This window comes from Rana temporaria, chromosome 1 (assembly GCF_905171775.1).
Source record: "Rana temporaria chromosome 1, aRanTem1.1, whole genome shotgun sequence".
In the NCBI taxonomy this organism is placed as follows: domain Eukaryota; kingdom Metazoa; phylum Chordata; class Amphibia; order Anura; family Ranidae; genus Rana; species Rana temporaria.
Genome location: NC_053489.1, coordinates 214,050,455 through 214,064,350, shown reverse-complemented (window position 1 = coordinate 214,064,350; position 13,896 = coordinate 214,050,455). Strand labels below are relative to the sequence as shown.

The following is a 13,896-nucleotide window of genomic DNA, read 5'->3' as shown; positions in this document are numbered from 1 at the left end:
AAAATGTTGTTGGAGGTTGGCAACACTGGGTGCCACCTAAAGTGAAGATGTGTATCCCCAGAGGGAGATTTCCCATACTTAGATCTGTGGGATCTTTCTTTTTATGAAATACATAATTGAAGTCCTATTGGCTTTATTCTGATTGCTTTTGTGTAAGCATTTTCCTAATGACATCTTGAACTGTCTTTTCAGGTGCAGGTTCTGTTGTACTTTCTACAGCTTGACACTATTCCAACCCCGGACAGCAAACGTCAGAGCATTCTCTTCTCGACTGAAGTGTGATCTACTAAGACCCGCTTATGGAGAGGGCACACAGCCTCTGTAGATCACTTAGCTAGCCTGTAACCAGTGCAGGGTGAGAGGTATAGGAGGGGGGCAGGTGGATTCCCCACCTCCTATAAAATAAGTTGGCAATCCCTAGGTGGTTTGCAATATAGCAATTGTTGGCATCAAAAGTGCTATTTTTAATTTATTTATTTATACGTTTTTTAGATAAACTTTAGAGCAGCTATGGGCTCCCCATTAACCTATAAAACGATGTATAAGATGTCTGTATCTCATCAGGAACCAAAATGAAGTTACTGCCTATTGCTCTGCCTTCAATGTGTACTGTAGGTTTTATATTTTCTTTTTAATCAGCAGACTGTTTGTCACATAAAAATAGGATCTAATTTGTATGATGAGTAATGAGTTGACATTGCTACAGGGCAGAGCTTCAGCTTGTCTTTGCACAGTGTTACAAGGTATGAAATGCAATAGTAATTTGTTTCTGAATAGTATGTGTCATGATAAGCTTCAGCCACTAGATGTCAAAAAAGGCCAACAAGCCAGGCCTGCTGCTGAATGAACCTTCCCAATGCAGGATTTATCTGAGGTCCACGTTTTAGTGCTGGGATTTTCCTATTGGGACTTCTCTGTGCCTGTTATTTCAGGTGTATATGTCATAGATTTTAGAACACTTTTAATGTCTGCATGTTTTTCCGGGTGTTTTATTGTTCTGAGTGGTTTGTGTTGAGAGAGAGATATAGCCAAAAATGTCAGAATCGGTTCTTGTTCTGTAGAAGCAGGCTATTTTGCCCTTAGAAATTCCTTTTTCGGATATTGAGCTCACTGTTTTGGCCTATCAGTGGACTCTAGAGCTGCAACCATGAGCTGGTGCATAGGAAGATGTCTACATTGGGATCTGAAGCCATAAAAAAACATTTTTTTATAAACGAACAATGCCATTTCCCAGCATTTACCGGAACAATGTCCTGCACAATGCTACATTTCGAAAGCGGAGCTGGTCTCTGTGTTCAGGTGCTTTACGCTTTGGACTACAGGATTTCACTGCCAGAAACATGGAGGAATTTCCTCTATGTCTTTAATATCCTTGGGGTCCAGTGTCGGACATGGTCTGTACATGAAGATAGTGAGGTATAAGGCATGTAATTCATGTGGAGAATGTGCCATGACGTAAGGCTGCCCTTGGCGTTTTGCACATGGGAAGCTGCTGAGCACATCTGAGGCTTATAATGTGCATTGTGTGTACTGTGTAGAGCCACAATCCACCTGAATGTTCTAATAAAGAAAAATGATTGTTCACTATTTAGTAGGGTGTAGTGACTACTGAATTTTAATCTCATGCTTCAGGACCTTTGTTTTGGGGACCATTTCCATTCCAGTGTATATGCAGCTTTTAGTCAGTTTATTGGGGACTTGCACTGAATAGCAGTTTTAACTCTGTGCAAAGCTTCAGATAGTTAAATCGTTTTGGTACTTTTTAGATCTTGAGTGGTGGATCGCTGATCACAACCCAGTAAAATAAGTTTCAATTTTTATATCAATCCAGCAATATTTAATGTTTTGTGACATACTGTGCTCTGTCCTGTATACTTTGTTAGGGGAGACACTCGCTGATCTCTTGTTGTTACCAGGAGCCACAAACACAGATTGATTAGTTCAGCTCCAACAGCAGAGACAAATGTGTTTTTGCTTCCCCCTATTTTAGTGGTAGGAAAGAGCGTCAGATTCCTGTTTTTTTTTTTTTTTTTTTATTTCTGCTTTTTTTTCTAAAATGGATAAATAATATTTAAAAAGGGAATTATATTGTATTTGTTAAAATATTCAAAAGCATTTTTAGCCTCTGTTTATACACAAGCTATTCAATAAAAGTAAATCTTAAATTAAATTGTGATTTTGTCTATTGTGTCCAAAAACCCGCTGAAGTATTTAATCTCAGGTAAAACAGCCTACCTGGCAATTGGTTTTAAGTTTAGAAAAAGATCAACTCATGTAAAGAAGCATGTGGTTGCCATCATCCCTCATTGTGTGAAAAATGGGAAAACCTTAAAAGGGGCGGGATTTTCAAGGCAACAAAAATTAAACTCCAAAAATCATAAAAAAAAAAAAATTTATTACATAATATAAATACAAATTGAAATTATCATGATATACAGAATAAAATATGAAATGGATCCAAATTGGAGATGTAACAATGATACTGTCCGTCATTATATACTCGTCACCAGACCAACTGATGACAAGTAAGGTGGATTACCTGACGCGTTTCAAATGTAGAGCATTCTTTTTCAAGGAATATTAAAGTATCAAATTTTTCCTTTAAATCATATGTACCCAATGTCTGAGGGTGCGCTTCCCACGGTGCCCCCAGGTGGAAGTGCTCACTTTGATCCCATGCATTCAATAACGCCTCATCCCTACGACCCATAGGGGGGCAGAATAGATAGGTCCAATGAATGGCGTTAAATTAGATGGCACTCACACTAATTGGAAAAAGGGGATCCCCCAAGTGTTGGCTATCATTCCCCCTCCGTTAGCAGGAGGTGTAGGAGGCACTTGTGCTGCTCCATTAGGAGTCGTTTGAGCAAACATTTTTTGGTGTTAGCAGGACGGCCTTTTTAGCCACCTTTGGGCTTGTAGGCCCTATCCGTAAGTACGCTTGGGGGATCCCCTCTTTCCAGTTAGTGTGAGTGCCATCTAATTTAATGCCATTCATTGGATCTATCCATTCTGCCCCCCTATGGGTCGTAGGGATGAGGAGTTATCGAATGCAGGGGATGAAAGTGAGCACTTCCACCTAGGGGCATCATGGGAAGCGCACCCTCAGACATTGGGTACATATGATTTAAAGGAAAAATTTGATACTTTAATATTCCTTGAAGAAGAATGCTCTACATTTGAAACGTGTCGGATTATCCGCCTTACTTGTCATCAGTTGTTCTGGTGACATGTATATAATGACGGACAGTATCATTGTTACATCTCCAATTTGAATCCTTTTCATATTTCTGTATATCATGATAATTTCAATTTGTATTTATATTATGTAATAAATTTGTATTTTTTTATGATTTTTTTTAGTTACATTTTTGTTGCCTTGAAAATCCTGCCCCTTTTGAGGTTTTCCATTTTTTTTATTGGTTTTAAGTTTTGCCACGATATTCATGTTGCACCTTTTTAGGATGTCCCATATGGCACCGATTTATGCTCACTGCAGCTCAAAAAGCTGCTCCTACAGGCTTTAAACTCCCCTCCATGTTAGCCAATGTTTCCATGTACAGTATGGCTTTTTCGGTCTGATGCTGCATCCACCAAGGTAAGTATGATTAGCAAAAAAATACCATACTTCTCTTTTAAGAAAATACTATCTAGGAGGGTTTGTGGTAAAAAAAAAACACTTGTGATCAAAGAAGCTTGAAGAAGCTCAATAAAAACATGCAAAGAGCACAAAAAAGCAATAGCTTCTTCAAGCTGAAAAAAAAAACGGAAATGCCTGTAAACGTAGCTTTTCCTTTTTTTTTTTTTTTTGAGCTGCAGTGTGCATGAGCCCATAAAAAATTAGGCAACACTGGATCCATCATGTTGGAATAAGGTACACATCTGCCATTGAAGTACTGTGAAGGACTAACTGAATTTTTAAGGCTAATCATTTAATAAAACTTACATTAAAGGGAAATTGAGCGGGTTGTCCAATTTTTGGAAAGGTATACGGTTGCTTAGATGGCATTACCAATTAATTGGCTCCATCGTGTGAGTTGTTCAGTACATGATGTCTGCAGCACTTTATCCTGTGTGTTCCTGTTTGCTGGACAAGCAGATGTGTTACCGGGCCTAAATTAAAAGAATAATGATCCACTTTATTGTTGTTTGAAGTTGCTATTGACAGCTACAGAGCTGGTCCTCTGCCATGCTTGTCAGGGGTTGGATCTGTTCATTGCTTTTTAAAGTATACTACACAAACAACCCTACCACACAAAGTTTTTTTAAGGACTTTAACGGTAATAATAATAAGATAATATATCAATGAAGTTTTTATACAAAATTTTAAATGTAGACACGACATGCAGGTGTGTTTTTACGGAACATAGCTTGCTTCTTCAGGAAGAAATATTGCAGCTGAGCTCCAAATATGGAGAGTATATACACGCATCAATTTCAACCTTAGTTACATCAATGTGTATGTTGGCTCAATAGAGTATTGCCACATACCTCAGAGTTCATAAACGGAAGTACAGAGAGCGTCACACCAAATGGTCGTTCTATAGCCAGCCCTCAGGTCACACATAGGGTAGTCCACTTAGCCCTTCATGAGGATAGATTTGGATAGGTATGCACGAGGTAAAACAAAAATGTGTAAGGGGGCGGGGAGGGTGCCTTACTGTAGGGCCTTTTAAGATGCAAACTATACCCCTACTCCCCACTTTAAAAATATCATATACTTGGATCAAATTCACTAGACAAGGGGACCTCCAGCACAAGGAACCGCATATCCTCCCCAGCCCTCATTGGAATAGTGCCAAAAGAGTATGTTCCAGATTATGTACTTGCCTAGCATCTATAGTGTAAAGACTATCATCGATAGCGTCCAATGTATCCAAGGTTTGTTGGGGTAGTGAGGAATGGCAGGCAGGAGGACAGACGTGGCTTTACCCTACGCCTGATAAGTTCTGTTTTTTTTTTTATTTTTTTTTATGAAAGCCAATGGCGTGTGAAACGCACTCAAAAACTTCACCGATGCCAAAAAAATGTGCACACACATAAAGAGGTGAAACAAAAATGTGCAGAAGGGTGTACACAAGCCCTCTAAAATCAAAGGGCCTTGCCCTGATCCCCGGGGCGTTAGGCTCCAGAAAGGGACTGGGGTACTTTACACTTGATCCATCTGGCCGACGGACCAGACGGACCCCGTTCTCTGGAGGGTCTGCCGAAACAGACCTGCCCAAGTACTAGGTGGGTCTCCCCCAAAGGGAGACCCCATGAGAGAGGGCGAACCAAGCCAGAAGGTCATGTCCACCCCCCTCCCAAGACTTTCAGGGTAGGCCCGAGGACCTACACCCTACCAGTCACACATGCAAAAAACGTGTACAAACACAAAAATACAAAAAGTGACAAACAAAGGTATACATAAAATAAAAAAAGGGGGAGGGGAGAGTGAAAGGTGGCCATTGTGCAATACAATGGCCAGGCCCTCCAGCCAGGAATAAAAAATTCTTTTGGTCCCAGCCAAAAGGCCCAGCCCAGGAGGTAGGTGAGAAAAAAAGTGTGTAATATGGTGCAGTGACCATGGTCCCATAAAGCAGAGTGATCCTCACTCACAGTGATTATACGCCACCCCTGGACTGCCACTTCAGGGGCACATACAGCATAGGCTTTCTTTTCAAATCCGAACCTCAGCCGGACCAGTGTGGCCCTCCGTCCCTGCCAGATAGAGAGAGCTTCTAGGTTTTCTCAGGGAGAGCCAACGGACACTTAAGTGGCCTCCACCGGGACTAGCCCTTCCAGGCCTCCATCAATCTAGCAGATTTGCATGGCACCACCCTGACAAGGCGAGGCCAACTCCTCTTCCGGACGCTGACAGGAACAGCGACCACACCAATGCCAGCCAGAAGGCCGGAAAAACCCAGTCCTTCGGCCAGACCAAATGCAGCCACCGATCCTCACCAGGAGCACCCTTCAAGCCTGCTCAGATATGACCATCGTTGGCCTCCAGAACCTTAGGAGCACTGAATGTGGCCCCTATCAAGACAGGCCGTCCAGGTACCATTACACCATCGGTTTTGCATAGCCCTGACCCTTTGGGAGTAGCACAGCGCCCTCTTTGGAAACTGATAAGAACAGATACTACACTTAATCTTAGCCAAAAGGCCGAGAAGCTCTGAGCACATAGCCTGCCCTGTTCCAGTGTGCTCTTCCTGTATCCTGGCCGCCCTCCACCTCCAGTGACATCACATCCACTCGGTGGTACTTCCGGCTTCCCTGTCAGCCACAGAATGCGATCCAGCCTCTTCACAGCACCGTTGTCCTCTCTGCACAGCTCGATGTCCGGGGGATGGATTGAAGCGCCCCCCCCCCCCTGCATCAGATGAGCCTATTTACATCTGAGTGTTTCCCTGACTCCCCCACAACAGCATAGAAGTGAAAAAATGTATTGCTTCAGTTTAAGTACACTTTCGTTTTACATATATGCTCTGGTCCCATTGTGTAACTAAAAGTGGGGTATGCCTGTATTCAGGGCTCTGTATATTTAGTGAGTTTGAGGGAGAGTTTATCTGGGAAGTTTAGCTAATAAATAGTGATTTGAGTACAGTGGGACTGTGGTGTCAGGGAACAGAAGAGAGAGGACTGGACTAGAGCCAACTTGAGTAGAGATTACCAGTTTGGTACAGATTGCCATATTATGATTTATTGTATTTGAAGTGTTTGCCTCTGCTCTTGGGGTTATTCTCAGGTTTTGAATCCCCTGAAAGCAGCCTGAATATAGTATTGGGCTGTATTGCTCTTAACCCCTTCCCTACTGACGCATTGTGAAATGACGTCGGCAGGAACCCTCCCTCGATCCGGGTGGACGTCATATGACGTCCTGTATTTCCGGCGTTCTAGGGCGCGCTTGCCCTCAGAATCCGTGTGGATCTGTGTGTGTAAACACACAGATCCACCTCCTGTCAGCGGTGAGGAGACGAATGTGTGTTCCCAGTACAGAGGAATACACATCGGTCTCCTCCCCTTCTGAGTCCCCTCCCCCCTACAGTTAGAACACACCTTAGGGAACATATTAACCCCTTCAGGGCCCCCTAGTGGTTAACCCCTTCCCTGCCTGTCACATTTACACAGTAATCAGTGCATATTTATAGCACTAATCGCTGTATAAATGTGAATGGTCCCAAAAACGTGTCAAAAGTGTCCAATGTGTTTGCAATAAAAAATAAATAAAAAATCGCAGATCGCCGCCATAAAAAAATTTATAAAATAAAAATGCCATAAATCTATCACCTATTTTGTAGACGCTATAACTTTTACGCAAACCAATCAATATACGATTATTGCGATTTTATTTTTATTTTTTTTAACAAAAATATGTAGAAGAATACGTATCGGCCTAAACTGAGGAAAAAAAAAGTTTTTTTTAAAAAAAATTGTGATATTTATTAAATAAAGTAAAAAATTGTGTTTTTTCGCTCTTCTTTTGTTTATAGCGCAAAAAATAAAAACCGCAGAGATGATCAAATACCACCAAACGAAAGCTCTATTTGTGGGGGGGAAAAAACAAAGATTTCGTTTGGGTACAGTGTTGCATGACCACGCAATTGTCATTCAAAGTGCAACAGCGCTGAAAACTAAAAATTGGTCTGGGCAGGAAGGGGGTGAAAATGCCCTGTATGGAAGGTCCGGTTAAAAAAAAAAAATTAAAAGTCAGCAGCTACTAACACTGTAGCTGCTGACTTTTAATAAGGACACTTACCTGTCCAGGGTGCCCGCGATGACGGCAGCTGAAGCCGAGCAATCGCTTGGGTCTCAGCTGCCCCACCGCCATCCTCGGTGAGGGAATCAGGAAGTGAAGTGTTGCGGCTTCACCACCCGATTCCCTACTGTGCATGCGCGAGCCGTGCGGTGCTACGTGAATGGGCGATGTCTCCTGGGACACACACAAGGTCCCAGAAGACACCGCTCCCCCATTCCCCAGGAGGCAGTGCGAGGAGGAGAAGAAAGAAGACAGACCGCGGATCAGGAAGTGGCAGATTAGGACGATCTGCCTAGCAACATGCACTTCTGGTATGTATAAAAAAATATATATATTTTTTTTTGCAGCATTTTGGATTTCTTTTTTTTTTTTTCAGGGTGGAGCTCTGCTTTAATATAATATATAATTGTAATATATATTGTTACTGTTTGTTACTCTTTTCCACAGAAATATTGCAGTAAAGACAATTTCTGTGTTTTATCGTAATGTGTGCGTTTCTGAATGGTCCTTGCACTTACACTATTGCCAGGTGTGCCAGAGGGGGCTTAGACTGTTATTGGGGTTGAAAGGCAGAGTATGCAACAAACATACTTAAGCGTCTCCTGCGGGGGTAGCGCTACACAGGCAGCTCTGATCAGAAATCATGTCTGAATCAGCAGCAGGGATGGCCAAATCTGCATAGCTACACTCTCTTCTCTTCTGTGGAGAGGTGGGGAGTGGCCGTTTCAGCTGCTCGCTGAGGCAGGCATCAGTCCAAGTACTTGGCGGATCCAGACATCATTGTCGTGATGACGCGGTACCTGGGCTGATTCCAGTGACATCAGCAGAGAGCGGACTTTAGACCGCTCTCTGCTGAAAATGGGTCACAGGAGTGCAAAACAAATTGCACTCCTGTGACCCATAGGAGAAGCCCAGACAAACAAGCTCAGGCTGGACTTCTCTATTTCATAGTAAGATTTATTTACAGTGAAACCAAAATCAATCCAAACACCAGCAAATAGTAAACCTAAAGATAATAAGTGAACCAAACAATAATATCCCAATCTTTGAACATCACCCAGAGCACTGTTCAATCCATCATCCAAAAATGGTAAGTATGGCTCAACTGCAAACCTACCAAGACATGGCTGTCCACCTAAACTGACAGGTCGAGCAAGGAGAGCATTCATTTAGAGAAGCAGCCAAGTGGCCCATGGTAACTCATTTTTCAAGGCACTGTATATGCCAGTGATGGCGAACGCGTGGCACGCGTGCCGCTCCTGGCACGGCAAGCTGTTTCGGTGGGCACGCCACACGCCATGAAAAATTGAAAAGAACACACTAAAATCCATTTGTCCCCACCGCACCGCAAACTACAACTCCCACAGTTCTCTAGGGCTATTGATGACGTGTCTGAGTGGGAGTGACAAAGAAGAAACTCCCGGGAGTGATGTGCGTGCGTGTGTGCGCACGCACTCTGATCCAATCAAAGAAGCTGTCTCATCCACACCGCACAAATCAGCGGTGACGTGACTGGGAGCACACACGGCTGGAATCAGAGGAGCCTTTCGGCGGGAATAATGAGCTGCTGGAGCAAGGTCAGACACTGGGAGACAGGAGTTAATGTGCAGTGTACGGTACAGTTATCTTGTTAGTCCTAAGCCTGCCCCACTCTCAGATATCAGGTGCTAGCTCAGCAAATAATCAATTGTGCAAAAAGAACAGCCTCATTACTGTCATTGGGAAACATGTGTCATCATTGGTGTCATTGTGCCTCATTATTGGTTTCATTAGGAAACATTGTGCCCCATCATTGTTGTCGTCATTGGTGTCATTGTGCCTCATTATTGGTGTCATTGCCTCATTATTGGTGTCATTGCCTCATTATTGGTGTCATTGTGCCTCATTATTGGTGTCGTACCTCATTATTGGTGTCATTAGGGAACATTGTACCTAATTATTGGTGTCATTGTGCCTCATTATTGGTGTCATTGTGCCTCATTATTGGTGTCATTGCCTCATTATTGGTGTCATTGGAAAACATTGTGCTCTCCCATTTTTTGTCATTATTGGTGTCATTGTGCCTCATTATTGGTGTCATTGCCTCATTATTGGTGTCATTGGAAAACATTGTGCTCTCCCATTTTTTGTCATTATTGGTGTCATTGTGCCTCATTATTGGTGTCATTAGGGAACATTGTGCCTCATTATTGGTGTCATTGCCTCATTATTGGTGTCATTGTGCCTCATTATTGGTGTCATTGTGCCTCATTATTGGTGTCATTAGGGAACATTGTGCCTCATTATTGGTGTCATTGGAAAACATTGTGCCTCATTATTGGTGTCATTGCATGTGTCAGGTAGGTGAGTGTAATAGTCGGGTAGGTGAGTGTAATGGTCAGGTAAGTGAGTGTAATGGTCAGGTAAGTGAGTGTAATGGTCAGGTAAGTGAGTGTAATGGTCAGGTAAGTGAGTGTAATGGTCAGGTAAGTGAGTGTAATGGTCAGGTAAGTGAGTGTAATGGTCAGGTAAGTGAGTGTAATGGTCAGGTAAGTGAGTGTAATGGTCAGGTAAGTGAGTGTTATGGTCAGGTAAGTGAGTGTAATGGTCAGGTAAGTGAGTGTTATGGTCAGGTAAGTGAGTGTAATGGTCAGGTAAGTGAGTGTAATGGTCAGGTAAGTGAGTGTTATGGTCAGGTAAGTGAGTGTAATGGTCAGGTAAGTGAGTGTAATGGTCAGGTAAGTGAGTGTAATGGTCAGGTAAGTGAGTGTAATGGTCAGGTAAGTGAGTGTTATGGTCAGGTAAGTGAGTGTTATGGTCAGGTAAGTGAGTGTAATGGTCAGGTAAGTGAGTGTAATGGTCAGGTAAGTGTTATGGTCAGGTAAGTGAGTGTAATGGTCAGGTAAGTGAGTGTAATGGTCAGGTAAGTGAGTGTAATGGTCAGGTAAGTGAGTGTAATGGTCAGGTAAGTGAGTGTAATGGTCAGGTAAGTGAGTGTTATGGTCAGGTAAGTGAGTGTAATGGTCAGGTAAGTGAGTGTAATGGTCAGGTAAGTGAGTGTAATGGTCAGGTAAGTGAGTGTAATGGTCAGGTAAGTGTTATGGTCAGGTAAGTGAGTGTAATGGTCAGGTAAGTGAGTGTTATGGTCAGGTAAGTGAGTGTTATGGTCAGGTAAGTGAGTGTAATGGTCAGGTAAGTGAGTGTAATGGTCAGGTAAGTGTTATGGTCAGGTAAGTGAGTGTTATGGTCAGGTAAGTGAGTGTAATGGTCAGGTAAGTGAGTGTAATGGTCAGGTAAGTGAGTGTAATGGTCAGGTAAGTGAGTGTAATGGTCAGGTAAGTGAGTGTAATGGTCAGGTAAGTGAGTGTAATGGTCAGGTAAGTGAGTGTAATGGTCAGGTAAGTGAGTGTTATGGTCAGGTAAGTGAGTGTAATGGTCAGGTAGGTGGGTGTAATGGTCAGGTAAGTGAGTGTAATGGTCAGGTAAGTGAGTGTTATGGTCAGGTAAGTGAGTGTTATGGTCAGGTAAGTGAGTGTTATGGTCAGGTAGGTGAGTGTAATGGTCAGGTAGGTGAGTGTAATGGTCAGGTAGGTGAGTGTAATGGTCAGGTAGGTGAGTGTAATGGTCAGGTAAGTGAGTGTAATGGTCAGGTAGGTGAGTGTAATGGTCAGGTAGGTGAGTGTAATGGTCAGGTAGGTGAGTGTAATGGTCAGGTAGGTGAGTGTAATGGTCAGGTAGGTGAGTGTAATGGTCAGGTAGGTGAGTGTAATGGTCAGGTAGGTGAGTGTAATGGTCAGGTAGGTGAGTGTAATGGTCAGGTAGGTGAGTGTAATGGTCAGGTAGGTGAGTGTAATGGTCAGGTAGGTGAGTGTAATGGTCAGGTAGGTGAGTGTAATGGTCAGTGTATGTTGCACAATGCATTCCTAATCCCTGCAGTCTGAGCGAATCTGGCAGAATCGTCCATTTCTAGTCCCTTGGGGCTCATTTAGATAAGTCCCAACCTCTGTACAGAGCCGCTGGAAGGTTTAATTCTGTGTTGGCACTTTGCAAGAAATAAATTGCTCTTGTGTCGCGGTTTGGGCACTCGGGCTCAAAAAGGTTCGCCATCACTGGTATATGCCTATCAGGGCTTTCCAACAGACTGTTGGAAGTGCCCTTTTTCTTTCTTTTTCTGGGTTGCTTCCCTTTTGTACTGCTTAGTGCCATCATTAGAGAACATTCACACAGTGCCAACATGTCATAATTCCTCAAAGTCCAAGACTGTGCATTTGCCAGTTATCAGTACTGGCTGTCGGCATAGGCGTGCGCACAGGGTGTGCCCAGGCACACCCTAATCACCCTTTACAGCACAGATTCTCCCTACTTCCCTGGCTCCCACCTTCCTCCTGCAGTGCTACCAGCTTCCCTCCTCTCCCGCCAGCTGTTGCTGCAAGGATTTTTTAGGATGAGTGGAGGAAAGGGCCTGTAAATATGTAATTGACCATCCCCTTCCCTTTCTGAATGAACATCATGAGTGATCAGTAGTGTGTGTTTGAGATTTTGGGTGCACACCCTAATGGAATAGACTGCGCACACCTATGGCTGTCGGTAATAATTGTACATTGAGACACACCAGGCAAGTAGTCATTTTCGTGATATGCTTGACTGGTAATCAGTGTTATTATGTTGAATAAATATTTGGTATGGATAGAGTTAAATGATTTGAGGCTAGTTTCCTGTTTCTATTGAGTGGTACTATCAATGCTGTGTGCTAAGAAACCAAAAATCCAAAGACCAGCCTGTGTCGGAGGACACAGTAGAGGGTAGGTCAGGACTGCACAGTATCAGGTGTAGTTATGTATAGTGTCAGGTTTGGGCAGTATAGGGAGGTATAGTGACTAGATTGGATAGCATAGGGAGGTATAGTGACAAGATTGTGTTGTACATGGAGGCATAGTGACAGGATTGGGTAGTTTAGGGAGCTATGGTGGCAGGTTTGGGTAGTATTGTGACAGAATTGGATAGTATAGCGAGCTATAGTGCAAGGATTAGATAGATTAGACACTAAGGCATAGTGGTAGGTCTGGGTAGTATAGGGAGGTATAGTGGTAGGTCTGGATAGTATAGGGGGGTATAGGGAGGTATAGTGGTAGGTCTAGATAGTATAGGGAGGTATGGGTAGTATAGGGAGGTATGGATAGTATAGGAAGGTATAGTGGTAGGTCTGGGTAGTATAGGGAGGTATAGTGGTAGGTATGGGTAGTATAGGGAGGTATAGTGGTAGGTCCAGATAGTATAGGGAGGTATGGGTAGTATAGGGAGGTATGGATAGTATAGGAAGGTATAGTGGTAGGTCTGGGTAGTATAGGGAGGTATAGTGGTAGGTCTGGATAGTATAGGGAAGTATAGTGGTAGGTATAGGGAGGTATAGTGGTAGGTCCAGATAGTATAGGGAGGTATGGGTAGTATAGGGAGGTATGGATAGTATAGGGAGGTATGGATAGTATAGGAAGGTATAGTGGTAGGTATGGGTAGTATAGGGAGGTATAGTGTTACGTAATGGTAGTATAAGGAGGTATAGTGTTACGTATGGGTAGTATAAGGAGGTATAGTGGTAGATATGGGGCAGCCCGCACCGCTGACGTTCCCGCTAACCCGATCGACTTGAAAGCAGTACATTTTTACAAAGCTGCAAGGGGACAGGGAAAGTGAAGAGCCCCCCCCCCCCCCATGCAGCTGGGGCCCCTGGGCAGTGCCCTGTGATACAAGACCTTTTATATTACCAGTGTAGCACAAGCTAAGAACGTGACAAGGAAATTAAGTGAAACAGGTTTTATTACTTTAATCACATTTAATTATATGTATACACATAATTAGAAAGGTAAATTGATACATAATTATATACTGTACTTGTATAAATAATGTAATGTAGTCTAATGTATGTAATGACTATATATTCTGCAATAACATAAATATTTAAAAATATGAATGAGTAGAAAGAACTATGTAATAATGTAGTAATATACAATAAAAAATATGTAATGTGAACTGTGCAATACACTGTGACAGGGGATTTGCTCAAATGGTGCCTATTTGGCAGAAATTCACCGTACAATATACTCACTTTAAGGTATTATTGATCCCAGATTTTTTTTTTCAGGTATCCAGTTACTTGAGCCTAAAACAAAAACGCAAAG

General features: G+C 42.9%; 1 protein-coding gene and 1 non-coding gene across 4 annotated transcripts in view; one reads left to right on the top strand and one right to left on the bottom strand.

Moving 5' to 3' along the window:
* BCR (BCR activator of RhoGEF and GTPase) overlaps positions 1–2,170 on the top strand; it is a 96,500-nt gene extending 94,330 nt beyond the window's left edge. For all 3 annotated transcript variants that reach the window (XM_040349547.1, XM_040349554.1, XM_040349563.1), the window contains exon 23: positions 193–2,170. In XM_040349547.1, coding sequence (XP_040205481.1) covers positions 193–282 — 90 coding nt within the window. In that variant the 3' untranslated portion in view covers positions 283–2,170. The remainder of the gene's footprint in view (positions 1–192) is intronic.
* Positions 2,171–5,976: 3,806 nt separating this feature from the next.
* On the bottom strand, positions 5,977–6,159 carry LOC120925217. The gene has a single exon (XR_005746555.1). It is a non-coding gene; the product is annotated as a U2 spliceosomal RNA (small nuclear RNA).
* Between the last annotated feature and the right edge of the window lie 7,737 nt (positions 6,160–13,896).